Genomic DNA, 25,528 nt, shown 5'->3' on the forward strand with positions numbered 1-25,528 from the left:
TGAGCAGGGAATGTGAGGCACGTCGGATGAGAGACAGCCTCTCTCTGTGCACACAGCTCATGGCCCGATGACTTAAGTACACACACACATCATCCCCAAACTTCTGTCCTTTACATTCTAGGAAATTATAAAAAGCCTGAAAGAGAAGGGAAAAGAAAAACAAGACAAAACAAAAAACTAGACATAGGCCAGTTTCACATTTTCAAATGAAAAATGTATATTTGGGGAATTACAGGCAGGTCATCGGACAACCATCACCAGTAAATTTATTATAAAAATGAAGCTGACGATTCTTCAGTCCTTACAGTGTAAACTAGTGTCCGGAAAGCATGATGTTACTTAAAACCCTCTTGGTCTAGATGGAGTCAGTTCTGTTTCTTGATGAGATTGTCAAACCGGTAACCGTTGCCTACGGAGATGTCAGGAAGCATTTCTGGGAGGTTGTCATGCTATGCCTGACGAGAGGGGGAGAGAGGGGAAGCCATCAGGTAGGTCTTTAGCGGTCTGAAGAATCAAGGAGCCGCTACCGCTTGAGAGGACCAGGGTCAGGCCTTGGCAAACACACCAGCCAAGTTACAGTTGCCATATTGGGGAGGTCACTGAAAATCCCAATCGGTATTCAAAGTCATGTTGACAGATTACGAGGATAAACCCGAAAAATTAGATTTTAGAAGCAAAATAGAGAGTGTTTTAAATTATTTTTAAAAATACTCTTTTTGGGATGCCTGGGTGGCTCAGTCTGTTAAGCCTCTGCCTTCGGCTCAGGTCATGATCCCAGGAGTCTGCTTCTCCCTCTACTCCTCCCCCCTGCTCCTGATCTCTCTCATACTCTCTCTCTCTCAAATAAATAAATAAAATCTTAAAAAATAAAAAAATTTAAAAAAATTCTTTTTCCTTTTGGAAAGAGACCTATGATGGCTGGGAGGCCTTCACTGATCATTCGACAGTATGACAAGTCCTTAGACCCTCTGGCTCTTCTCTAAGCTGGGAGAAACCTTCATCTGTCTACTTCTGCCCTCTTGCCCCAGAGACCAGGTCCCTGTCCCCTTCCACTCTCCCCCTACTCAAGTACTCACTTTAATGAGTTGGTTAGGATTTTACTAGAAACAAATAGTGTTTAAAAATTAAATATTAAAGGGGTTCCCTCCAAGCGTCCTCTGCCCAGTTACAGAAAACTCCCCTGGGGCAGGTGAGTTAAATGAGCTTCAAGGACTTAATTCAATTGAAGGGAAAATACACAGAAACGCACAACTCAGTAAGTTATCTTTCCACAGCGAACACCCTTGTACATGTTTTAATGTGCTTGTGTAAGTATTTCTAAAAATAAGTTCCTAGAAAGAGAATTGCTAAAACACAGGGCATACGCATTTAAAATGTGGATAGATGTTGCCTAATATCCTTCCAGAAATGTTGTGGCAATATTCCTTCCCCCACCCTGGGTAGTGTATGGACATATCCTTTCAGAGAAGCTTTAAAATGGTCCAGTAGAATGTTTTTGTTTTTGTTTTTTTCCAAAAGATTCATACGCAGAGGAAAGATCACAAAACACCATCCTCAGTCCCTGTACCGTGGAGTCTGTGAGCTGTTCATGAGCTCTAATAGCTGTTTTATTGGTGAACTCTTCAAGGTCAGGGTCTTGGCTGCCCTCTCTGTTGATGGGCCCAGAATAAAATACACATGTACGCTAATAGATAACAGTTCTTCCATTGTCTCTGAAGCTGAATGCTGTAGACAGTTACAGTTAGGCCAGTGACAAGATAAAATATGAGAGTTTAGGCTGGAGACCCCAGTCTTTTACTTACTGTGTGCCTCAGTGAGACTGGCAGAACTAGAAGTGAACAGGGAAGGAAGCCCACTGAGTATGGCTGCCGTAGCCCGTGCCCTTCAAGCTCCGGGCACCCCCAGCACAGAAAGTTACAGGAGAAGGAATGAAAACCATGAGTTTTTCCAGTTCAAAATTCTGAGTGAGAGACAGTCCAGAGTGCCTTTTCCTACCAGAATACCTTTACTAAGTACAGTTAATAAACGTAATTACTATTTAAATAATGGCAACCTTCAGCTCTGTTAGAAGTCCTGATGTACAAGCCTAGATATTACAGGTTGAATTATGCCATCCCCCCCCGAAAATATAGGATAGAGTCCTAACCCCTGGTACCTCAGAATATCTGCTTTTTCGGAGATAGGGTCTTTGCAGAAGGAATCAAGTTAAAATGAGGTCATGAGGGTGTGCCCAAATCCGGTATCACTGGCATTGTTGTCCAAGGGGGAAAGTTAGCTGTGGAGGCAGACACACACAGGGACAACACCGTGTGAACATGAAATCAGGGGTCAGAGTGATGCATCTACAAGCCAAAGAACGTCAAAGATCACCAGCAAAGCACCAGAAACAAGGAGAGAAGCAGGGAACAGCCTCCCTGTCCGCCCTCAGAGGAAACCAACACTGCCAACCCCTCGGTCTCAGCCTCCAGAACCATGGNACTTCCAGCCTCCAGAACCATGGGAAAATAAATTCCTGTTGTTTTATCCCCCCAGCTGGTGGTATTTGGTTAACAACAGCCCCAGCGGACTAGGCATATGCCCATATATGTTCTCCTGTTTCGTGTACTTTTATATATTCATATTTCACAGATCATGTATTTAAAATTGGGCAGTCCTTGCTGAGGGCTTCTTTAGAATCTAGAAAGTAGAGTCCTTTATTCCCCCCCCATTCATACCTGAAATTCCAATCATCGGTCAGCCCAATCGCCTCCAAATAGTTTTCTTAACTGTATCATAATTCACTTTGATACCTAACAAACCCTTTAAAAGTAGACTGTCATCTTGCTTCATCTACTTTAGCTCCTCACTATTGTTCTAAAATACTTGACTTGCAGTACCAGCTTGCAAAGTGGGAAAATTAGAATGTTCTTATGTACTTTCATTTTTTATTCTTTCTTTAGACTAAGGGTTAGCCAACTATAGACTATGGGCCAAATCCAGCCCACTGTCTGTTTTTGTAAATAAAGTTTTATTGGAACCCAGCCATATACACATTCATTTACCAATCGTGCAGGATTGATTTCATGCTACAAAAGTAGAGTTGAGTAGTTATGACACACATTGTATGACTCACAAGCCTAAAATATTTACTATCTGACCTTTTAGGGAAGAGTTTGCTGGCTCCTTCTTTAGACAATTAAATGTTCAGTAGGTGAGTCACAGAATGAGTGAGACAAATTGAAATCACGGACTTTTCTTGTCTTAGGGATGAAAATTTAGAACTGAGACTGACCATGCTGAAAAATAGAGTACTCGGGGAGATGGAAGTGTTCATCCCAGTCTGATCTCACAGAATTAGATTTAGGTGGCCAATAGTGGTTGAGTACATGCAGTGACACTTGGCAAGGAGAGCACTGGGCTTCCTCAAGCCCAGATCTAAGGTCCAGCAGTCATTTTAAGAACACTTGGAATTCAGGGCACCTGGGTAGCTCAGTCAGTGTCCAACTCTTGATTTTGGCTCAGGTCATGATCTCAGGGTCGTGAGATCAAGCCCATGTCAGGCTCACACTCAGCTTAGGATTCCCTCTCTCTCTGCCCCTCCACCCACCTCACACACTCACGTGTGTGTGCACATACTCTCTCTCTCTCTCAGAAAAAAAAACAAAAAACAAAAAACTTGCAGCTCATTCATTTAGTTCCATGTCCTGGCTCATGAGAGGGCCCACCATTTTTTTTAAAGATTTTATTTTTTGAGAGAGAGCATGAGTGGGGGTCAGAGCTAGAGGGAGAGGGGGAGAAGCAGACTCCCTGCTGAGTAGGGAGCCTAATGCAGGGCTCGATCCCAGGACCCTGATATCATGACCTGAGCCGAAGGCAGACACTTAACCAACTGAGTCCCCCAGGCATCCATGGCCTACCTTTTTTTGAAGCTGATTGTATCTGTTTTCTATTCCTGTTAATAAATTACCACACACCTAGTGGCTTAAAACAACACAAACTCATCTTACAGCTCTATAGGTCCGAAGACCAGAATGGGTCTCCACATTAAAATCGAGGTGTCCACAGACCACATTCCTTTCTGGAGGCTGTAGGATGGGTCTGGGTCTGGTTGCAGAATCACTTCCTTGCAGTCGTAGGACCGAGGTCCCTTCTTTTGCTGCCTGTCAGCAAAGGGTCATTGGCAGCCCCTAGGGGCCGCTGCGTTCCTTGCCTCATGGCCCCTTCCTTCGTCTTCAGAGACAGCAACCACTGACCTCATCTTCTCCTTCCTCCTCACTGTTAAAGACTTGTGACTAGATTGAATAACCAATAATATATATCACTATAATAATAATAATAAAATAATAATAATGCAGGAAAATCTCCGTGTTTTCTTATCAGCCGATAAATAATCTGGATTCTGTCTGCAACACTAATTCCCTTTTGCCATGAAAGGTAACATAGTCCCACCTTCCAGGAAGTAGAATGTGATGGACATCTTGGGGTGGGGGTCTCCACACTAATACTAGAGTTCAGTAAATACTGCTTTTTCTTCTAAAGTCAGAATCAGTTGGCTTTACTTTTCTCAAGTTCTGTAATATGCTTTCGAAACAGATTTCAATTTCTGTAACCTGTGGCTTTTAGCTGATTTTCTTAAATTTAAAGCTCATTCTCATTCACATGCTCTTATCTCCAGAATAAAACGAGTGTTGCCATACCGTGTTTCCCTTCATGTAAGAAAACACCAAGTCAGTTAATGGTGTTCACCCAATACTGAAATAGTTGTGTTGTTTTATTTTGCTCTTTTCTGATCACTAAATTAATTCAATTACTTTAAAGGTTTAAACAATTTGGAACGAGTAAATAATATATGTAAGTATATAATTATAAGTAATACACACACACACACAAACGTTATATAAAGAGAAATTTCTTAAAAACGGTATTATGTTACATACAGTATTTTGTAATTTCCTTTTTATTAGGGAAATTTTTTCTGTGTCATAGATACTGAAATGTATTATCATTTCAATAGCCACCTTTATGGAAATAGCAAAATTACTCACTTATAGGCTTATTGATGAACAGTTGGGTTACTTACGGTTTTTTGCTAATGTGAATATTAAGCATCCTTGTGGGTTCTTAGGAAAATCGCTGCACCGCAAGGAAGAAGAATGTGCACGTTTGTAAGCCTTTGGGATTTGTTGCAATTTATTGCAAATCATCATGAAAAAGTTTACACCTACTCATTGATAGTAGTGGCCATGTATCAGAGAGCTTACGTGTCTTTGTTGGGTTTTCCTAGACAGACAATGGAACGCGTCACGCTACAGAACCAGCTTCAGCAACTTCTAGAAGCCCAGAAGTCAGAGTCACTCGTTTCTTCGCCCAGGTAATACCAGGAACATGGGTGGTTAGAGTTCTCAGTTGTCTTTAGTCTCTGAGCCTTCTTTTGGACTTTTAGGGGAAAAAAATCTTTAAAGAAGATAACAACATTTTATTTTTAAAAAGAGGAATAACAATGAGACGTTACAGGGGGAAAAGGCTCTGGACCTAAAGTCGGAAGACCTGGGTTCATCTCTGGCTCCGCCCTTTCTTCATTCCCCGACTGTAAGCAAGTCACATACTCTTTCAGACTCCTTCATTTCTTCATCTGTGAAATGGGAATAAGAATATACAGGTTCATAAGGTGGTAATGTTGTTGAAAATGAGCATAATGGATAGAATCAGTGCAGAAGTGAGGAGTAAACGGTAAAGCAGTAGACAAACATATCGTCATGGTGTCAAGTGTGAGGCACTATGCTTTGGTCGTGGTTGCCACTCTGGAGCATTCGCAGATGGATTTGCGCGGACACGAAGGGATAATTCTTATTCCCGTCCTGTTGTTCTTGGTTGTAAGTCGTTCGTGGCAGTGAAGGAAATCAGTGATAGGAAATCCCCTCATATGTTCTTCATCATCTTTCAGTTCGCCGTCCTCCCCAGCTTCCAGAAGGTCCCAGTGGAAATCTCCAGATGCGGACGATGAGTCTGTAGCCAAAAGCAAACCTGGAGTCCAAGAGGGGATTCAGGTTCTCGGAAGCCTGTCAGCATCTGGCCGGGCCAGGGCCAAAGCAAAAGACGAAGATTCAGACAAAATCCTACGCCAGTTACTGGGGAAAGATATCTCAGAGAGCGTCTGCACCCAGGAAAAGTTGTCCTTGGAATTCCAGGACGCTCAGGCTTCCTCTCGAAATGGCAAGAAGATCCCTGCGGAGAAGAGGGAGCTGAAGTTAGCTCGGCTGAGGCAGCTAATGCAGCGGTCCCTGAGTGAGTCCGACACCGATTCCAATACCTCCGAGGACCCCAAGAGCACACCTGTGAGGAAGCCTGACAGGCCCCGGCCGCAGCCCATCGTGGGGAGCGTGGAGAGTGTGGATAGCGCCGAAAGCTTGCACCTGATGATAAAGAAACACACCTTGGCGTCGGGACGTAGGTTTCCTTTTGGCATCAAGGCCTCCAAATCTCTGGATGGCCATAGCCCGTCCCCCACCTCAGAGAGCAGCGAACCTGACTTGGAATCCCAGTGTCCCAGCTCAGGGACCACTCCCCCCAGCCAGCCCTCTGGAGACCCCATTCAGCCCAGCCCTGACAGCACCACCGCCCAGAAAGTGGCCATGAGCCCCAAGAGCGCCCTCAAGTCTCCATCTTCCAAGCGCCGGACCTCCCAGAACTTGAAGCTCAGAGTGACCTTTGAGGAGCCTGTGGTGCAGATGGAGCAAACTAACCTTGAGGTAAATGGGGAGAAGGACAGAGATAAAGGCAGGACCCTCCAGAAGGCCTCCGCAAATAGCGAATCGGGGGACCAACTGAAAAGGCCTTTTGGAACCTTCCGGTCTATCATGGAGACACTCAGCGGCAACCAGAACAATAATAATAACTCCCAGGCAGCCAACCAGCTGAAGATGTCCACACTGCCCTTAGCCTCCCTTGGAAGGAAGACAACAGACGCCAAGGGAAATCCCGTGAGCTCTGCGAGCAAAGGAAAGAATAAGGCGGTGAGTGCTATTTGGAGACTATCCCTTTTTGGCCTTTGAATTCACTATGCTGTTCCTCACACTACAGATTGGTGACCTTTGCCACCACCATGAAAATTGGTGACCTTTGCCACCCCAGAAAAATTCCAAACGGATACATGGAAAGCCCAGTCCATGTGTTTTCTAACGAGATATGTCACATTAAGAGTATAGACACTTTGCTCTTCCTTTGGAAAATACTCTAAGGGAGAAAGATTAAATACATCACAGGATGTTACGTTCTAGTCTCCCAGTTGCCCTAAATAGTGTGATCCCTGAGTGTTAGGAGTCCTAAACTGGGAGGCATTTCTAGAAGATCAGACCACCCGTCGATGTGAAATCAGGCCCTTCCTTGGCCCTGATTTTTCCTCTGGAAGAGTTTGTTTTCCTTATATGACCAGCTAGTTTATTTTCAAGCCCAATGAAAGAGCACATAAATAGATACTCTATTTCTAAAGACTTAACTGCTCAAACTTGGAGTGACCTTTGAAATGAATACACCGCAGGGCCCTCCTCATTTATGACACAAACCCGTGAGTGTTGCCCAGGAGAATGCTGGAGCAGCCCAAAGAGCTCAGTACGTGAGGGTTGGCCAGGTGTGCCATGAACTACATTTCATAATTGCATTTCCTGGAAAACCATGCGCTGTAATCTGTGGTTTAAAACCAGTGAATAAGAGATATGCACATCTTTTTAGGCGACGTTTGCTGTGTGCTCTGTGCGTGCCATGCCATCCCCCCAAAATGGTGTAGCGTCCAAAATGCAGAACTCTGAGGAATGGAAGGACCCAGAATAGCCATCCTACAGTCTAGAGAGTCCCAACCTGCATATTGATTATTATGCCATAAGGTGAAATTCTATCACGGTGAGGCTCAAGGTCTGTCCAGATTCCTTTTGCAACACCGAAATCGAGTTACTATCTCGTTACTATTCCGTTAATATCTCTCTAAGTAACTGAACTCCGGTTTTAATTATGCATTGATTTCCAACGAGAATTGTCTTTGTCGTAAAGGACTTCAGAGTGTCTGTATTTCAGCTAGGAAAGTCCCACCTGTGCCCCACACCCCGGCCCCTTTGGGTGTCCCCTATCCAGCCTTACCTTGCTCAAACAAGACTCTCCCAAGTCACTTAATGGATTCTGTCACTCAGGAGTGAAAGAATGAGCTCAGCAGCTTCCCGTGCTCCTGAAAGTATATATGACGCTTCTGTCCACTAATCTGCCTCCCGCATGCCTCCTGTTTATTGAGATGTGTGCATGTGCCGAGCTTTGTTGCATGTTTTCAGATGATGTTTAATCACACCTCTCTAGGAGATGTACGGCAGCTGCGTCACCCTTTCTTCTAACACGCTGACCGGAGAGCCTCTGCGTAACCATGCATGGTATGTGGTGCTAGCTAGCGGGGCCCTCCCTCAGTGAGGCCATGCCTTTGCTTCCAGTAGCATGACCTTTGAAACCACGGTCCCAGAGCACCCTTAGCAGGCGCTAATACCAAGAAAGAAGAATATGACACCTCCCCACCACACACACCCCAATAGAAGCAGCCAGTTACTTATAACAGGGCCTTAGAAAGGGACCAAGTGCCGGATTGGCGGGGCTTTCTTCCAGCCGCAGAGGGCACAGGAATCTACTCACCTTACAAACATGCTGAGTCTCCCGGTTGACTTTGGCTTTCAGTCTTTGTTTTAATGGAGTCAAGTACCAAGTAAGTATAGAAATTAAATTTCCTGTCGCGGGTGGACAGAGTCGATCTCTGATCAGAATCAGAGCTGTGAAGGAGAGCTGAGCTTTTATTTCATTGCTGATCCTAGACTGAAAGCGCCTTTCATCACCACGCTTAGGGGAAGCAAGGCCCTGCCATTCTGAAATTGCTCTCGCTTAACGCTCAGAACCCCAGTGCCCAGCCGTCAGCCCATCTGTGTGTGCCCACCAGTCAAACACGGGGCTTTCCCAAACAAAATGTTTATGCTTCAAAGTGCATGGACTGTGTACAGAAAAGGATCATCTTCGAAGGTCTGCAGTAGCTCAGGCGCCTCTCTGGGCAAAGTCCTTCTGCATCGGGGCTTTCTTTCCTCTCTGGGGAATGTGCACAACTCCCACTCCCGGATGAAGCAGGAAACGGGAGGAGTGAAAGGAGAGCCCTGGAGGGCGACTTCCTGCAGTTGGTGCCTGGTTTCTGGTTTCTTTCAGAAGAAACCCCCAAATTCATGTCAAGGGAGGCTGTCACTTTTAAATCATTCAAACTTGCTTTAATTTAATTATTTAAAAGAAAAACACAGCCACGCCCTGCAGCACCCTTCCAAAGTCCTCCGCAGTGCATTTGTGAATGTGCGTCTGTTTCTAGATAATGATAAACACGCCCAAATAGGAGTGTCTGTGTCATGAGTATAAATTTTAGTTCAGAATACTAAGGCTCAAGTAACGTCACTCTTCTTTTTTTGACCCTTTAAATCAAATTTAATCTGCTCCAGGTCTCTGGTCAGCCCAGAGGAGAAGTAAATCTCAGACATTTCAGGGATTGCCCCTGGGGGTCTCATTAATTCAGTACATTCAAGGATGCACCTTGGAGCTTAGGTATTTACTGGTCACACGCATTCAGCTTGGGTCAGGCTCACACAGTGCCAGAGTCTGAGCTGCTTCCGGCCACCCTGGGGCAGGGAATCTCAGCCAGTTCTATGAACCCAAGGCCTGGGATAGAAAGGAAGTAGAAAAAAAAATGTCCATTCCCTTCCCAGACATTGGTACCGGGCTCTTTCTGTTCCTCTCAACCCACCTCCCCAACCCCATACCCGTCTCAGTCCCAGATGAGGTTGGATGTGTCTTCTGGTACCTGGAAAATTCTGCTTTTGTCCTTAAACAGAAGTTACCAACAATACCCTCAGGGAAGGCAGCACAAAGACTTGACAAACTCTTGGGAGGGGGAGAAGGAGAACACCTCTCATTTCTCGAAGGTTCCAAAGTACCTGGAAACCAGACAGTATCACAGTAAATTGACCTACCGGAAATATTTCATCTGTCTTTTTACAAGCCAAGGAACAAAGCTGAACACTCTCCGATAATAGAATTACAAAAGTCAGAGCACCAAACGAGGCTTTGGGGCTCCTGAGCTATCCAACACTAGGTTAGCCCTTTCCTACTCAGTTTAGGGAGCAATCCTTCTGAAGGCTCAGTTTTGAACCTCAGAGTCACTGGGTTTACATATTAACAGAGTTTAATTTCAGCAATAATCTAGAAACCCGAAAATAAAAATATTCAGTGTATTTAAATAAACATCCTGACCCCTTCCCCTCCCTACCTTATAAATTAACCTTGACTTTATCATGGTTTCTGTTTAGCATGTGTTCCACAGAAAGTGAAAAGTCATTCGTTGGACCACGCTGGAGAGGGCAGTTTTCTCAGATTCACTCATAATGACACAGAGGCAGAGGGAACAGGGCCAAGTTCACTCCTTAGAAAAAATAAGGATGGACGGCTATAGTGGAAATGAAGATTTCTCAGAGAAATTAACGCTAGCATGAGATTGTGGGCATGAAAAACACCTAATTGACTCTAGTGCTTACTTCATTTTGTCTAGGGGACCCATCAAAGGAACATCCCACAGAAAGATAAAATAGAGAGAGGAACCCAAGTGTTCATCCCTCAGTGATGCCTTCAAATCTTGGCCCAAGAATTTGCTTGGAAGCTGAATGGCTCCTCTCGGGTAGCAGAGATCCCCCAGGATTACATAACTTTGGAATCCAATGGCAGTCCTTGGGTTGGAGTTTGTCCCAAACGTTAATGCCACCAAATGGCCCTATTGCCATGGCTCTGGAAGAAAGAGTGGGGCCCCAGATGCTAGTCGCTGGAGTCACATTTTAGTTCCTAGGAAATGTTTATTTTTCCTGGTAAGGGAAAAATATGGGCAATAAATACATTTGAAAGAACATCACCTCTGTGTGGGGGTTCTGTTTGCTATTTATTTTCCTAAATTGGTCACAGCTTGATGGCAAAGAATCTAAATTTCTTTTCAATGCCCTTTAAAATTAGATTCGACTCCATTACTTTGGACAGCTTTCCCAGAGTGTTTCCACAGCCGAGGACGGCTTTGTTTATAACAAGCAGATTTATCTTTACTTTTTCTTATCAAGGACAAGTTGGTTTTGAGTTATTACAACTCCAAGGGAATGTTTGCAATTACTTGTCTTAAAACGCCAATAAGACATTCATTTCCCAGAGTTTAAGTCTAAGTGAGACCTGGAACACGTGATGTGAGCTTTGAGTCCAGCTACCAAGAAGCAGAGGGCATCATCCCCTGGCCACCACCAGCCTTGCTGTGACCACAGTGCCGCTGTGGCCTGAGACCCTTGTCCTAGCACCAACAGGAAAGCAGACTTCTTCAAAAGACATTAAGTAATGAGCACTATTAGTGTGGGTTTTACTGCCAAGGAATTAGCCACACGGGAAGTGATACATCCAGAGCCAAGAGCTCTTGTATCCAATATTTTGCATTGATGTCAAGGTTGTTCAATAACCACTTCAACAGGAGTCGTACGTTGGGCCTGGGATGACATGAGGTATGGCAGTGGTCAGCTGCTGGGCCCGGTAGGAGGTCAGAGTGGAGGGTGCCCACCCCCACCAGCACACACGCACACACAGACTCACACACACACCTGCACACAAAGACACATAGACACACACACACTGTAAGTTCTTACTGTCAGGATATCAGGTTAAACAGAAAAATGAGCAAAGATGTGGAAGCCATTGGAAAAGTGGAGGTGAGGCCCTGGCTGAAGGCTGTCTCCCAAGTACAGTGTGCACCCCTCAGCCCCACTGATGAGCACTTCCAGACTCGTGATGGAAAAATCCAGTCGGCACCAAAAGGGAGCCCCCAATCTTGCTGAACAAAGGCACCCTCACTATCATTTCTCTGGATATACGAAATTAACCACATTCTCATCTTGTCTTTAATTTTTTACCTTGAAGTATCTATTTTTAACCCGTATGCTTTTTAAGAATTCTTGAAGGGATGTGTCTGTAATTTCTTGGTCACTGTTATATTACCACGGCTCTCTGATAAGTGCTGAGGACATAGTTCTAGAGTGACCTCCCCAGGAGCAGAGTCTTCCCAATGTAACAGTTCAGAAAAGTTGTTTCAGGTACTAATACAAAAAGGGGATTTAGTGATTACAGACATTAGCATTCTTGCTCAAAAACTATAGTTTCAACTTCTAAGCCCTGGTCTGAGGTCTAATATACTAGCTCAGGGGTCTAGAGCCCGTCCATGAGAAGGAATACATACTAGGTCCCGGGGGTGCTTTCCTCTACTCCGGAAACCCCTAGAACCCACCTGTTCTCCTTCCCCTCCACTCCTTCTCATGTGTTCCCAGATTTTGTGTTCCCTGTACACTTCTTGTGTCTCCCACCCTCACCTCTGCCTCCTTAGGGTTCATATTAGTTTCGGAGGGAAAACCCGTATTTCATACTGAAGCTTTGTCCCAATGACTTAGAAGAGACCCCAGTCTTGAACATTTCCCCAAGGGCAGGTTCTCATTTGCATAGGCCACAGTTTTGCATTGTCCTTGGCTGATGCATAGCAGAATCTTTTGTGTGGAGGGAAATACTCAAGTTATGGGGGATAGTTAAAACGATCAGACCCTCCCAATGTCTCGGCACAACTTAGCAAACTCTTTATAGAAGCCACCAGAGTTCCTAAGGTTGACCAGAGAGCATGATTCGCAAATAGAGTTTCTTCTCCATATCCCCACTGGGAAAAGGAGAAAGCATATTCTGCCACAGGAAGACAACGAAATGTAGTGTAGTCTCCAAGTATGAAGAGTTGAGACGTAGAAAAAGCTATTGCAACTAAGATCCCAAGTTCAGTCTTCACGCACTGGCCTTGGAAGGCAGGAAATGAACATGTGGAACAGCCCTAGACTAGAAGTAGGAGGGGACAGAGAGAAGACCTTCCTTCAAAACCAAAACCATCCCACTAGAAACACATTCTTTCAGCATGTGAATCCTGGTTTAAATGCAATCACAAAACGGAAAAACTACTTCCTTCTCCCACCTCCCACCTCCCCTTTCCTCCCTCCCCTCCAAGGTCCAGGTTTGGACTGTGAAATGTCACAGGGGAGACTGTCTTGTTCGTGCCCTGTAGGCACCATCTCTGCCACCAAGGGGGTGTTTCTAAACATTAAAAGAGCAGTGCCTGTCTATAAGCTCTGAGGAAGGCTGGAGTTTCCAAGAAGCAGAAATTCATTTGAGGTTTAAAAGTACCAGCTAGAGACTTTACCCAGACAACTACCAGTACCTTCACCAAGCATCCCTGCTCCAACCACAGCCATCTGGGATTTTCCTTCCCACGCTAAGAACAGTGCAGATACCTTACCCTCCCGAATGCCACATTCCCAGTTTGCCAGTGTGCTCACTGCACCACCGTCTTTTGCTCTAAGCTGGGCATTTTGCTGTGCCAGCACAAGGCATGCTGCCTTCCTAAAGGAGATCAGAATCCAGAGAGAATGAAAAGAGGATACAGTTAAAACACAGTAAACTCCATGAAATGCATAGGAGCTTCATGAAAGTGGGGACCCTTGACAGCCTCCCCACACCCCCATCTGTACCCCCAGTGTCCAGCTCGGTGCCTGGCACATGCAAGAGACTTCATAAATATTTGGCCAGAGGAAGAGTGGAGAGAGGAAAGGGAGAAAGAAGAGGTGAAAGGAGAAATAAAATAAAAAGGACTGACCCTGTCATCCCAAGAAAGAATGGTGTCCTACATCTAAATTGGGCCCTTTGATTACAAGCCTCCCTACCTACAGTGAATTGTTAGTGTGGGCAGGACAAGTTGTTCATTCTTTGAACCGGAATCCAATTTTTTAGCACATAGGACTTAGAGATTTGCTCTCAGTAAAGTTCGAAAGGAGATCACAAAAGTAAGAAACTCTCCCTGTTTTGGTTATCAGTGGAAGTATAATGCATGCCTGTGGACCCTTTTAGACTAATCCTCCAAGTAAATTGCTGTCTGGTCACGATGGGCTATGGAAATGTGGAATCCGTGCCTAGATGAATCAGCAAGTTAGATTACTTGCAAAACTGTTATTTAAATTTAAGCCTTTTCTTCTTCCCAATTTTGGTCACTAAGAATGTGATTTCATATCCAAAAATGAAATCAAGGAACAGCAAATTATCTGAATAATTCATGCCAGAATTACCCAAACACTTTTGTTCTTTTGAATACTGGTAATTCAGGACTAGGTAATTGAAGGATTCAGGGAGGCTTGAATTATCCTGATATTATTCAAATAAATGCCTCAAATATACACTCAGCTCTAATCATGCTGGGTTTTGTCCTGCAGAAAGTTTCTTTTTTAGTGTTCTTGACCACAACACCCCTTATATTAAAGCAGAAATACTTTGTTAATGTCTAAATGATGATATCATCCTTAAACTATGACCTAAGCCTTCTTTTTAACTTCTATTTATTTTTCATTTGATTTTTTGTCAAAGTGCTGTAGGTATACATATAAATATATATATATATATATATATATAACACAGTAATGCTAGTGTTCTAACAAAAATTGGCTCTCCTCTGTCCAACCTACCCTGTTCTGTATTCCCACTCCCCTGCATCAAACACTTGACCTTCTTTCAGATGTATTCTCTAGTATTCTGTATTGCTAAATCACATGCTCATACAGATATTCAACTTCAGATATTCTATATTTATTGCCTACTGGCATTCCACTATAGAAGGTAAAATAATAGCTAACACTTTTAAAGCATTTACAGTGTACCAAAGAACATTCTAGGTGCCATATGCATATTACCTGTTTTAACTTCCACAGTAACACAATATGGTAGATACTATTATTGTCAAATTTTGCAGATTGGAAGCCAAGGCACAAAGAGATTATGTATCTTGCCCAAATTTGTACAGTAATGATAATAATAAATTATGAAGCCAGGTTTCCTAAAATCTATATTCTCCAAATGAATCAAACTTGTCTAGCTCTATTTTAATGCCCAACACCGCCATCCACCCCGAAACACACACACATGCACACACACACGAGCGCACACCCTGCTTCCTCTTCCCACCATTATTAATACAGTTGTATTTCTCTTTGGGGTTAAATCAGCATTTGGTGCTTATTATTACTATGACTGTCTAAATATTAATCACACTAGGTCTATGCATTTCCTTCCTAATTACAACTTTACATTTTGGAGGGGAGAAAGTAATTTTGACTTCTCAGCTTACAATTCACTTCTAAACACTTTGCGGGAGACAGAAACCTTCCTTCAGCACATTCACACAAATCAAGTGTCTCTCAGTTTGTCTGTTCATGGAGACAACCTCTTTCCTCCTACCCAGTCTGGACTGCAGTGCTATACAGCTGTCTTCTGGGTGTTTCCCCCATACATTATTCTGGTAATTGCTTCTGCTTCTCTCCTGCGTACAGCCCTATTTCCTGAATCTGTCTTTTCCCATTTTGGGTTTATGCTCTTGTTTTGGTAAACACATCTTCCCATCTTTGGGAGATGAATGGGTGCTAAATTTGTTGAGACCTTGCCTGACTGAAAACATCTTCAATTTGCTCTCATACTGGACTAGGTGTGTTTGGCTGGGTATAGAATTCTAGGTAAGAAACAATTTTCTCTCAGGATCTCGAGCACATTGTTTCATGTTCTTCTTGTAATCTGTCTATTGTGAAGCTCCATTCCTCTCTAATTGTGAATCCCTTGGAAGCTATTATGATTCTCTCTCTTCCCCAGTATTTTGATTTCTTGATGCTTTGTCACGATGCCATTTTCATTCCTGACATGTGGGCACTCGGCAGCCTTTTTTGATCTGGAAATCTCTATGCTTCAGTTCTGGGAAATGTTTTTGTACAATTTCTTTGAACATTTTCTTCATTGCAATTTCTCTCTTCATTCTTTCTGGAAATCATATTACTGCAATGTTGGACATAGTGGATAGATCCTCCAATTTGTTATTCTTCTATCTTTATCCATACTTTTGCTTTTTCTAGTTCTTTCAGGAAAGAACTAACCTGTACCTTCCAACCTTTCTAATTTTTTATTTTTGCCATAATAGTGTTAATTTCTAAAAGTACTTTGCTGGTTTTCTCTTTGTTTCCTCTTTGTAGCATTATACATGCAGGACTTACTCAAATTTTACAGTCAAATACAAATGTGTATTTTTTTCTTTTCTTCTTTTTTGCAGTAAAAGTGGTGTGTGATACACACAGTTTTGCTTCTTGCTTTTCTTCACCTAACACAATGAGGGTCTGTATATATTAGTATATAGTTTGTTTATTATTTTACATAGCTACATATTCTGTCACTATGAATGTACTATTTTTAATCCTTCATTTTATTGAGATTCTGGTCTTCTTTTGACTTCTAGCAGCTCTTCATATTTTACATATTAGGAAGACTAACCCTTTGTAATATGTGTTGCAGGCATTTTCCCAGTTTTTCTTGTTAAAGATGTTTAAAGTTCTCTTTGTCTCCCTATGTTATTTCTATTCACTTTGACTTCCATTTCTCTGTTTATTTTGGTCCCTGTCTTTCACAGTAGCACTTTCCTCAAATTCCTGATGATCTCTGACTCGTTTATAGTCACTAAAGCTGAATAGAAGCTCCGAGGCTTGTTGACGGGTAGATGCTGCTTCACACGAACTGGTGGGGACTAGGATCTTTTGTTGGGAAAGACCCTGTCAGTATTTGGCCACTTCATTTCTCAGGTTAAGGAAACATCTCCTGCTAGGGCCCATAACCTGAGTGCCAAGAATTCATGAGTCAGATTAATAGGAGATGGGTTGAGAATCATATTCTCACTTTCTCACTTAGGGAGACTTTCATTTAATCTCGTGGTTTCCACCCCCTTTAGCAGAATTCAGATTATCTTTGGTTCATGCCTTACAGATTGTAGCCTTCAGTCTTCTTTCACAATGGGAAGGAGGTACTCACCCAGTTACAACGGGTCTGAGGGGTAATCTGGGATATGAATTGCTACTTCCAAACATTTTTCGAATAATCTTCCCATTTTCAGCACCCACTCAGCACCCACTGTCACCTTCAGGAATACATGGTGCTTTTGGTTTCTACGATCTTGCAGCACAAATCAGTTTGTTGGGTTCCATGCCCATAGGTTTCTGCATTTTCCACTCTGCTAAATCAACTCCACATGCCCACCCACTTTTGTATTTCTGAAATAGTGTTGGTATTTTGTTTATTATCATCCCTTCTCACTTCCCTTAGTCATTTGGGCTTATGCCTTTCTTATGTCTTTACTTTCCTTTTAGTGTTGTTTTGTAAGAATGGGGTGATGAATGTGTGTATTTAATCCACCATCTTTAATTGGAAATCAACCAGGTTTTTCTTTCCCCTTCTTCCCTCTCTTGCCCACAGACACTCTCTAACGTTCTCTTCAGGGGCACCTGGCTGGCTCAGTTGGTAAAGCTTGCAACTCTTGATCTCAGAGTATTAAGCTCAAGCCCCACATCGGGTGTAGAGATTACTTAAAAATAAAAACAGTAGGGGGAATGAACCATGAGAGACTATGAACTCTGGGAAACTAACTGAGGGCTTCAGGGGGAGGGGGGGTGGGGGAATGGGATAGACCGGTGATGGGTAGTAAGGAGGGCACGTATTGTATGTTGCACTGGGTGTTATATGCAACTAATGAATCATGGAACTTTACGTCAAAAACTAGGGATGTACTGTATGGTGACTAACATAATATAATAAAAAATTATTAAAAAATAAAAATAAATAAAATCTTAAAAAAATAAAGTTCTACTCAGAGGAATAAATAAAGTAAGAATCAGAACTTTTAGGTGGTGATGAGGATCAAATATTTACTGGAACACTGAGAATAGACTACATGGTCTTTGTAAGCAAGCACAATTTCGAGGCCATAAAATCCCACTTGAAGCTCTCCGTCCAAATATGTCCTCCTGTTAGCAAGTAGCATTACTGGAAACACTGTTTTTGTCTGATATAGCAAGAAGAAGGAATTTATTAATATGTAGGCTCACCCACCTTCAGGAGATGACTCCTCTCTGCAAGATGTTTGTACCCAGAATATGAATAATATCCCGTGAAAATGAAAGCATCTACCCAGAGGGGAATTCACTTACAAAGCACAACTGTTTCCAGGCTTAAGCTTCTGTTTCTTTCCATAAGCTTACTAGGTATCAAATACTTGGCGGGACGGGAACGGGGGGCGGGGGACAGGACAGCATTTCTTTTTCCTGGTTTTTTCTTTTTCCCCTAGACTTACCTACTTACGATCTTCCAACAGTAATCACACACCCAAAAAATATCTTCTTTGAATGATTAAGACTCCAGCTTATTGGACATTAAAGATGTCACCAATGAATCCATTTCAATAAAATATAAACATCTCTTGTTTCCACTCGACCAGCATTACTATACTTACTATCTTATTTGATGTGACTTTGACATGAATTTGATAAAATTCACTTGACTAGAATTTTGCCTGGACTCCAGTCAGCATGACTGAGAAATTATTTCCAGAGCCAAATTAAAAAGTGTTTGCTAAGTGTGTGTTATTACATGACTATGGCTTTCATTGTTTAAAAAGTGGTTTATATGAAAAGAAAATCATTTGCCTACTGGAATGAAGTGTTCTTCAGTGTGGTTTGTATGAGGATAATTTCCATGTTTGGTGAGCTGTTTAGTGGTGGTGTCTTGTAACTTGACTATAGTTTTATCTAATTCTGGCCTTTATGGTTTTTCTTCTGCTTAGGCATAATGACATCAATAGAAAAATGAAGAAATCCTACAGCATAAAGCACAATGCTGAGCCAGAGTCAAAAGAACTCTTCTTGTAAATCACTTTTTTCTTATCTCTCATTGCTGCCCTTTGGACACCATTGGAAATTTCTGGACTATCCACTGTGGAAATAGAATCATGAGAACAATGCCTCACCAGCAGAAGAACATATCAGGATGCCTTAAATTTATAGTAGTAGACTATATAATACACATTTTGGGGTGATATTTGTATATATAACTTGTTTCTAAAGAGATGCTGTTTAAAAGCATGATTTGGGCCAATGTATGTTTTTTAAGATTGGATTGGTTCAACTTCCCCACACGACGTCCACCAAGCCACTGGTGCCATCTTGTCTTTCATCAGTTGCATGAGTGTTTGCTAATGTTGATTGAACTTTCCTTTCCCAGTAAAATGGGCAGTTTGGGCTCAGCTCCTCAATGAGAACAGGTCAGTGGTATTGTTTTCTGTCAAGAATGTTTTTTCTGTCATTTCTACTTTTTGTATAAAGGAAATAAAGCAATGGTAACAGCACCTAGAAGCTTGGGGCACCTACTTTCTAATAAGCCAGTGATGTTCTGCTTTCTAAGGGACCTTGAGAGTATTTTGATTGCTGATATTTTATTTCAGGAACAAACTGCCCGGTTTAGCTATTTTCCCATAGGGGTGAAATAAAACATTCTAGTTTTCATTAAGTACTAAAGGATCAGACAAGTATATAAAGTAAGTCAATTTCTTCTGTCTTCTCAAATTCCAGCATTGACATGAGAAAATACTAATGACAGCTAAGGATTCAGCCCCTGCTTGGGTCACTTTTTCTGTCTAGAACACATTATGAGACCTGTCTGATCCCTTTAGGAGACAGTGTGGAGCCTGAGTTTATAACAACCGTATTGTTGATACAGCTCTTTCAGTCCATGTAAGCAGTAAGTTCCAGATGGTTTCGTCCTATCATGTAAAAATATATTTCTGTTGAAACTTCAAGAGTTTTATTTTCAAAGTGTTGGCATGGCGCATAAGAGGCCTGTCAAATTTTAGTTTGGAAGTTGAATGTGTTCTTACCCGTAAGAGGGAGCCCTGTATGCTATTCACAGTTACTAGCAGTGTTACGGCCGTCAAATGTGGACCGTTCTGCATCCTCGTGGACACAAGAGGCCAAGGTTCTGAGTTAGGAGGTAATCTTGCATATATGGGTTATATGACAAACTTGGGCTTGACAAGATGCAATGAGGTATAGAAGGACCTAATATTCAAGTACCTTTTAGGTACCAGCCACACCTATGTAGAGATATTACTACTACCATTTTATAGCAAAGTAAACTTCAGAAAGCTTTAAGTCCTATGTCCAAAGTAATACTACTTGTAAATAGCAGACTTGACTCTGGCCCAGGTTTGCTCATTATTCCCACTGGACTATCCTATCTGTCTGCATGATGCTATCTCTTTAGTGCGTTACCCACTGGACTGATACACAGGGATCATGAGTTGTGTTGGCTCTACTTCTGGATGACTCTTGGGTCTTGGGCAAAACAATGCCTCTTTGATAAATCTGGCAAAGGGCGAGACTGGCCTGCATGCACATCTAGGAAGTAAGTTCCTTTCGACCTACAGAGCAATATCTCTAGGAATTCAACCAATTTGTTCTGTCCTTGTTTGGGTCCTCTGAGTTCCAGTTGTTAGAGCCTGGTACCCTGCGTGGTTCTGCGTTGCTCACGTGGTCTTTTCCTCCAATGAGATGCCTTAATCTGATTTTGGCCCCTTGGCCTCAGAGATACTCTCCGATTGTTCACATTTCATTGCTGGGTCCTAGTGTTGCAATTCTAATAGAGACTATATGGCCTCTATTCACAGTGTGAAGATTCTCCTGCTTTCTGCTTGGTACAGAAGAGGTGACACTGGCATCACACATGAGCCAAGCTTTTGGACTTAGTTCTAGAATGGGGCTTGCAAGGGAAAGGGACCCAGAGAGTACTCTCTCTGTTCCCCAGAGGCCCCAGCTTTGTTCTTAGATAGACTGGGTTTTTAAACTTAAAAGTAGAAGCGGGGGGCTGGGCATTCTGCAGAGCTTTTATGAACCAGACACAGAGTTCCCAATTAAATGCAGCAGAGAAAACCAACAGTTTGAAAGAAATTGATGCTACCTTGACCTAGAAAACTGTCAATTCGATTGTTTATTGACGCAAACATTTCAGACACCAGAATACTAAGCGCAGAAGAGCAAAGAATTAAAAAATTATTTGATTCAGATGAGCCAGACTGCCAAGACTATACATTCTGTGTTTATTGATGTCGTTAGGACACTAAAAATGCTGATCCTTAAATCACACGTGTCCGCCATCTTTACCATCCAAGTTCTTTATGAAATGGATGAATTTCGCTTGCTTGAAATAAATAGAAATGATGTGTTCCTTACCACAAGCTCAGTTGTGTGCAGAATTTATAAAATGAAAACACAGACTCTTACTACTTTACAGAAATGGAGACGCACATGTTAAAGAAAGAGAGAGTGTGTTTCCTTGAAGTAGGCGGAACTTTGGAGCCCCCCACCCCCTCCCTCCCACTGGGCTAGTAAAATGAGTAAAGCTCTATCTGCCTGCCTAATTACATGCAGCAGAGCTGGAAACGCAGCCCCACTGGAAAAAAACAAAAACACAAAAACAAAAAAACCCTACAACTCTTTCAGCATCTGTCAGAGTCTTTTAAAGACATTGCTGCTTTTATGTCACTAAAGGGACTCATTTTGGCAAAGTTCAACACATCAAACTAAGAACGTTTCTTAGAAAAGATAACAAGAAACCAAACCCTTCACCACTTTGAATGGAATGAATGCCCATTCCTTATTCTCATAAAACATTAGTACCAAGACCTCAACTCTAAGAAGAAACTTCTAGATGTGCATCTTGGGGTTAGGAGTGGGGATGAGGACTGTCAAAGTGTATCTATCTTCAAGGAAATTTTGAAAAATTTTTTTCACAGAGCGAATATTTGCAGGTAACATACCGGATGGTACAGGATAGAGGAAATAACTATAAAATACTGAAATAATTCCCTGAAAGACTCCTTGATACGAAATGGGTTAAATGTTCTCTCTTCAGGAGCCACCTAGGTGCATAATCTGAGTTAAGCTGATACGGCCAAGTAAGAATAAGGGATCCATGGCAACAGAGTTGATATCATTTCCCCACATGAAAATGGAGTTCATGCTGTCTATTGCCTTGAAACTCTAATTTGTTGATGGGTCTCTCTGTAAGTCCCATGTCCTCTCCAATTTTATTTCCCTTTATTCTTCATTGCATAGTTTAATGTAACTTTTTGAGTGCCTGATTCCTGTCTCCTAACAAGACCCTACATTCGTTGATCTCCACAAGAATCTTTGTCACCTTTCATAGATGGTGATTTGTGAATACCTACTGGCAATTTTTGTCAATAGTTTTCAACTTCTGCTACCCTTATATCCATCTTAGTTTCTTCTCGTTTCTTCCCCATTTTTCTTCCATCCCTTCTTCTCCTTCTCTTTTTCTCTCTCTCCTTCCCTCCCTTACTCTCTTTCCTCTGCTGACATCTCCACTCCCCATTTTTTCCCCTTTGTCTGCACTAGGTTCCCAAGATCTGGAAACCCTTTGTATGGGGTTTCCTTGGAAGAAGCCTGGCAAAGGAATGACAGTAAGTAGAAATGTGCTGGACCCATATTTACGATGAAAAGTAAATCTTCTCTCCCTTCTTGGCCACAACGTGTAAATAGAATGGCATCTTTCTATATGCTGATGTGGTCAACAGACTCTGAGCCTATGCCAAGAAAGGGGCCCTGTGCTAGGCACTCTCTTGGAATAAAAACCACCCAAAAGTTGGTATTAACCACATTGGAGGCTTATAAGGATACATAAGTTCACAAATTGTGTATTTTGAGGGACATGTGCAGAAAAGTACTGTAATTGGTTCATAGCTTAGGGTTCTGAAACCTTGCTATACATTAGAATCACCTGCGGGAGCTTTTAGAAAAATCTGATGTTCAGGGGCACCTGGGTGGCTCAGTCAGTTAAGCATCTGACTCTTGATTTCAGCTCAGGCCATGATCTCCGGGTCATGGGATCAAGCCCCATGCTGGGCTCCATGCTCAGTGCAGAGTCTGCTTGGGATTCTCCTTCTCCCTCTGCCCTTCCCCCCTGCTAAAAAAATAAAAAATAAAAAATCTGACGTCCATGCCAAACCAACCCTATAATAAATAAATTTAACTCTCTGGGTGGAACCCAGACATCAGTATTTGTAAAACTTCCCACAATTCCAATGATGCAACCAAGCTTTAAAACCAACGCCTTGCAATTCAAAGTGTGGCCAGGACACATTAGCATTGGCATCTGCTGAGAGTATGAGAAACGCAGGATCATCTGACATTGACCATGACCTCTACTTCTAATTTTATGAGGCTATTGAGACAATATTTGAGAAGACGGTTTGACAGAAAAAAGACCCTTCCTCAAGGAGAGGGGAAGAATGATGAGCCCCTAAACCTAGAGTCAGATATGAAGAGGGTATTAGGTGTTTTGGGGAAATATCACTGGGGTCATCACACTCTTCTGTTTAGCGTGTCCATGTGTTCAATGTGTATATATGGAAATCCTATTCCATACTATAATCTCATAAGCAGAAAGTTCAAAATCATATAATTATAGAAAGTGAGGCTTCTTTTCTGGATGGAAGAGGTAGAAGAGAGCACCACAGTTTTTCAAGGAAGGATGAGGTCATTGTGCTTTTTAAATCATACTGGGGGTAGCTTTTCCATTGTTTTTTCTCAAAAGTTCTCGAAAATCTGGATGTTTAAAATCAAATCATCATAAAGCTACCCATCTGGCAGCGGCATAAGGGAAGCAAAAGCAGAGTCAAGCAAAGACTAAAACCATTCCCAGAACCGCTCCTCAACCACCACTGCAGGGGCTTCCCATATATGCCAGCAAGACACACGACTTCATGATTTTATGACGCAGTATAGTGCTATATTGTATGCCAAAGACGCTCCTTTGTTTACACAACACACACAGACACAAGTGAACGCACACACAGTGAATGTCTACCATGTGCACAGCTCTGTCCCAAGCGGCAGAAAGGCAAGCATAAATCTAGGCTAATGAATGCATATTGCTTTTGATGAAATGTGGAAAGTCTGCGTTCAACCGGACAAATTTGGAAAGCCGAGCACTCCATCACAACATCTGTTGTGATGTTGTGCCCATAGTCGCATTCATATTTTATGACCGTATTTCTTTTCTTCCTATGGAATCAGTTTCCTGCAGTCGTTCAGCCCATGAGGAACAAGGAAGGATGTAAATTCTATTACTTGGGGTCGGCCGTGCCAGTCGTCTTCTCAATATCCTTTCTCCCTCTCTTCCCAATTAAGAGAAGCCAGTTAAGTGTTCCCAGGTGAAACGACTTCACCAGACGCCCTGGAAATTAGGCGTGGTCACGTGATTCGGTTCTGGCCAATGAAAAGCCAGTAGAGCTCCCGCAGAGCTTCCGAAAATGTCGGGGAGGAAGAAGCTTGCGTGGTGTTTATATTTTGTGGCTTGTGCTTTCCCCTCTGGGGTAGAGTAGTGACTCTTGTAGCCATGAGACCAAAAGTTATGCCAAAAAGGGACGAGAAGAGAAAGAATCTGGTTCCGTGAAAGCGGCTGCACAGGCTTATGATAGGACTGTCCCCCGAATTATGTGAGTAAAATAAGCTCTTTTCATTGACTGAGTCCCTTGTATCTGGCTTCTGGTAGGAGCCGGTGGGCATAGCCTACAGAGTTAAGCGTGTGCTTCCAGGTTATGGGAATAAAGCAGCCCGTCGCAAAAGATATTCCGCTGACCGTCAGGTCTGGGAGATATTTTAGCTGTGCCTCACGTTTAAAGTATGTTTTGCTAGTTTGGCAAACGGTGCCTAGAAGATCCCCCGATAGATAGTGATGGACCACCTTCAAAAGTCTGGGACTTAGGGGCGCCTGGGTGGCTCAGTCGTTGGGCGTCTGCCTTGGGCTGGGGTCGTGATCCCGGCGTTGTGGGATCGAGCCTTGCCTGCATAGGCTCCCTGCTCCCTTGGGAAGCCTGCTTCTCCCTCTCCCACTCCCCCTGCTTGTGTTCCCTCTCTTGCTGTCTCTCTCTCTCTCTGTCAAATAAATAAATAAAATCTTTAAAAAAAAAAAATCTGCGACTTAGTCCCCCTCATTGCTGGCTGATGGCCCAGAGCCCTCGGGTGTTAGCTTCTTCAGGGAAGTGGCCTTGGCAGAAGAAAGCCACGGTGCCCAAGAGCACATCCCTTCTGAGGACAGCTTGGTTCCAGTGAGTGGTCAGTGTGGGGTGTACAGCCCCATCCCCTCACCCAAGGGGAGGCAGCTCCAAAAAGCTGTCCTAGGTCCAGTGTTCCCCATGGCTTTCACCCCACTTCCTCTTCCACTTTATCTTGCGCTCTTCCTCTCCCTTCCCCTCCCCCACCTTGTCTTCCTTAGGTGTTGATCCCAGGAGCCATCTGTAGTAACCTTCCTCCACACTAATCACCCAGAGTCTGTCTACCAGGGAGCTCAGTCTCTAACAGCATGTTAGCCTACGCAAGTCTTGAAGAATCTAAGAATACAAAAGCAACTCATTTAACTGTGTTTGGTGCTTCGATGGATTTGTAAACCAGAGGATTTTTCCTTTGGAACGCTTGTCACATTCTCCATTTCTCTTAATAGGAGTTTGGGTCCTAGTGGGGTCAAG

At 42.9% G+C, this 25,528-nt stretch overlaps 1 protein-coding gene across 6 annotated transcripts in view; it reads left to right on the plus strand.

The window, feature by feature from the left end:
* Positions 1–24,874, plus strand: part of SNCAIP (synuclein alpha interacting protein) — a 155,759-nt gene extending 130,885 nt beyond the window's left edge. For 4 of the 6 annotated variants that reach the window (XM_034655915.1, XM_034655916.1, XM_034655917.1 and 1 more), the window contains exons 9-12: positions 5,264–5,350; positions 5,924–6,992; positions 8,320–8,390; positions 18,773–24,874. In XM_034655915.1, the coding sequence (XP_034511806.1) occupies positions 5,264–5,350; positions 5,924–6,992; positions 8,320–8,390; positions 18,773–18,857 (1,312 nt within the window). In that variant the 3' untranslated portion in view covers positions 18,858–24,874. Of the gene's footprint in view, positions 1–5,263; positions 5,351–5,923; positions 6,993–8,319; positions 8,391–10,582; positions 12,107–18,772 lie in introns of those variants that run through there. The other 2 variants (XM_034655918.1, XM_034655920.1) reach the window with 2 other exon arrangements.
* The last annotated feature ends 654 nt before the right edge of the window (positions 24,875–25,528 follow it).

The sequence above is a fragment of the Ailuropoda melanoleuca genome, chromosome 3, assembly GCF_002007445.2.
Source record: "Ailuropoda melanoleuca isolate Jingjing chromosome 3, ASM200744v2, whole genome shotgun sequence".
Classification (NCBI taxonomy): Eukaryota; Metazoa; Chordata; class Mammalia; order Carnivora; family Ursidae; genus Ailuropoda; species Ailuropoda melanoleuca.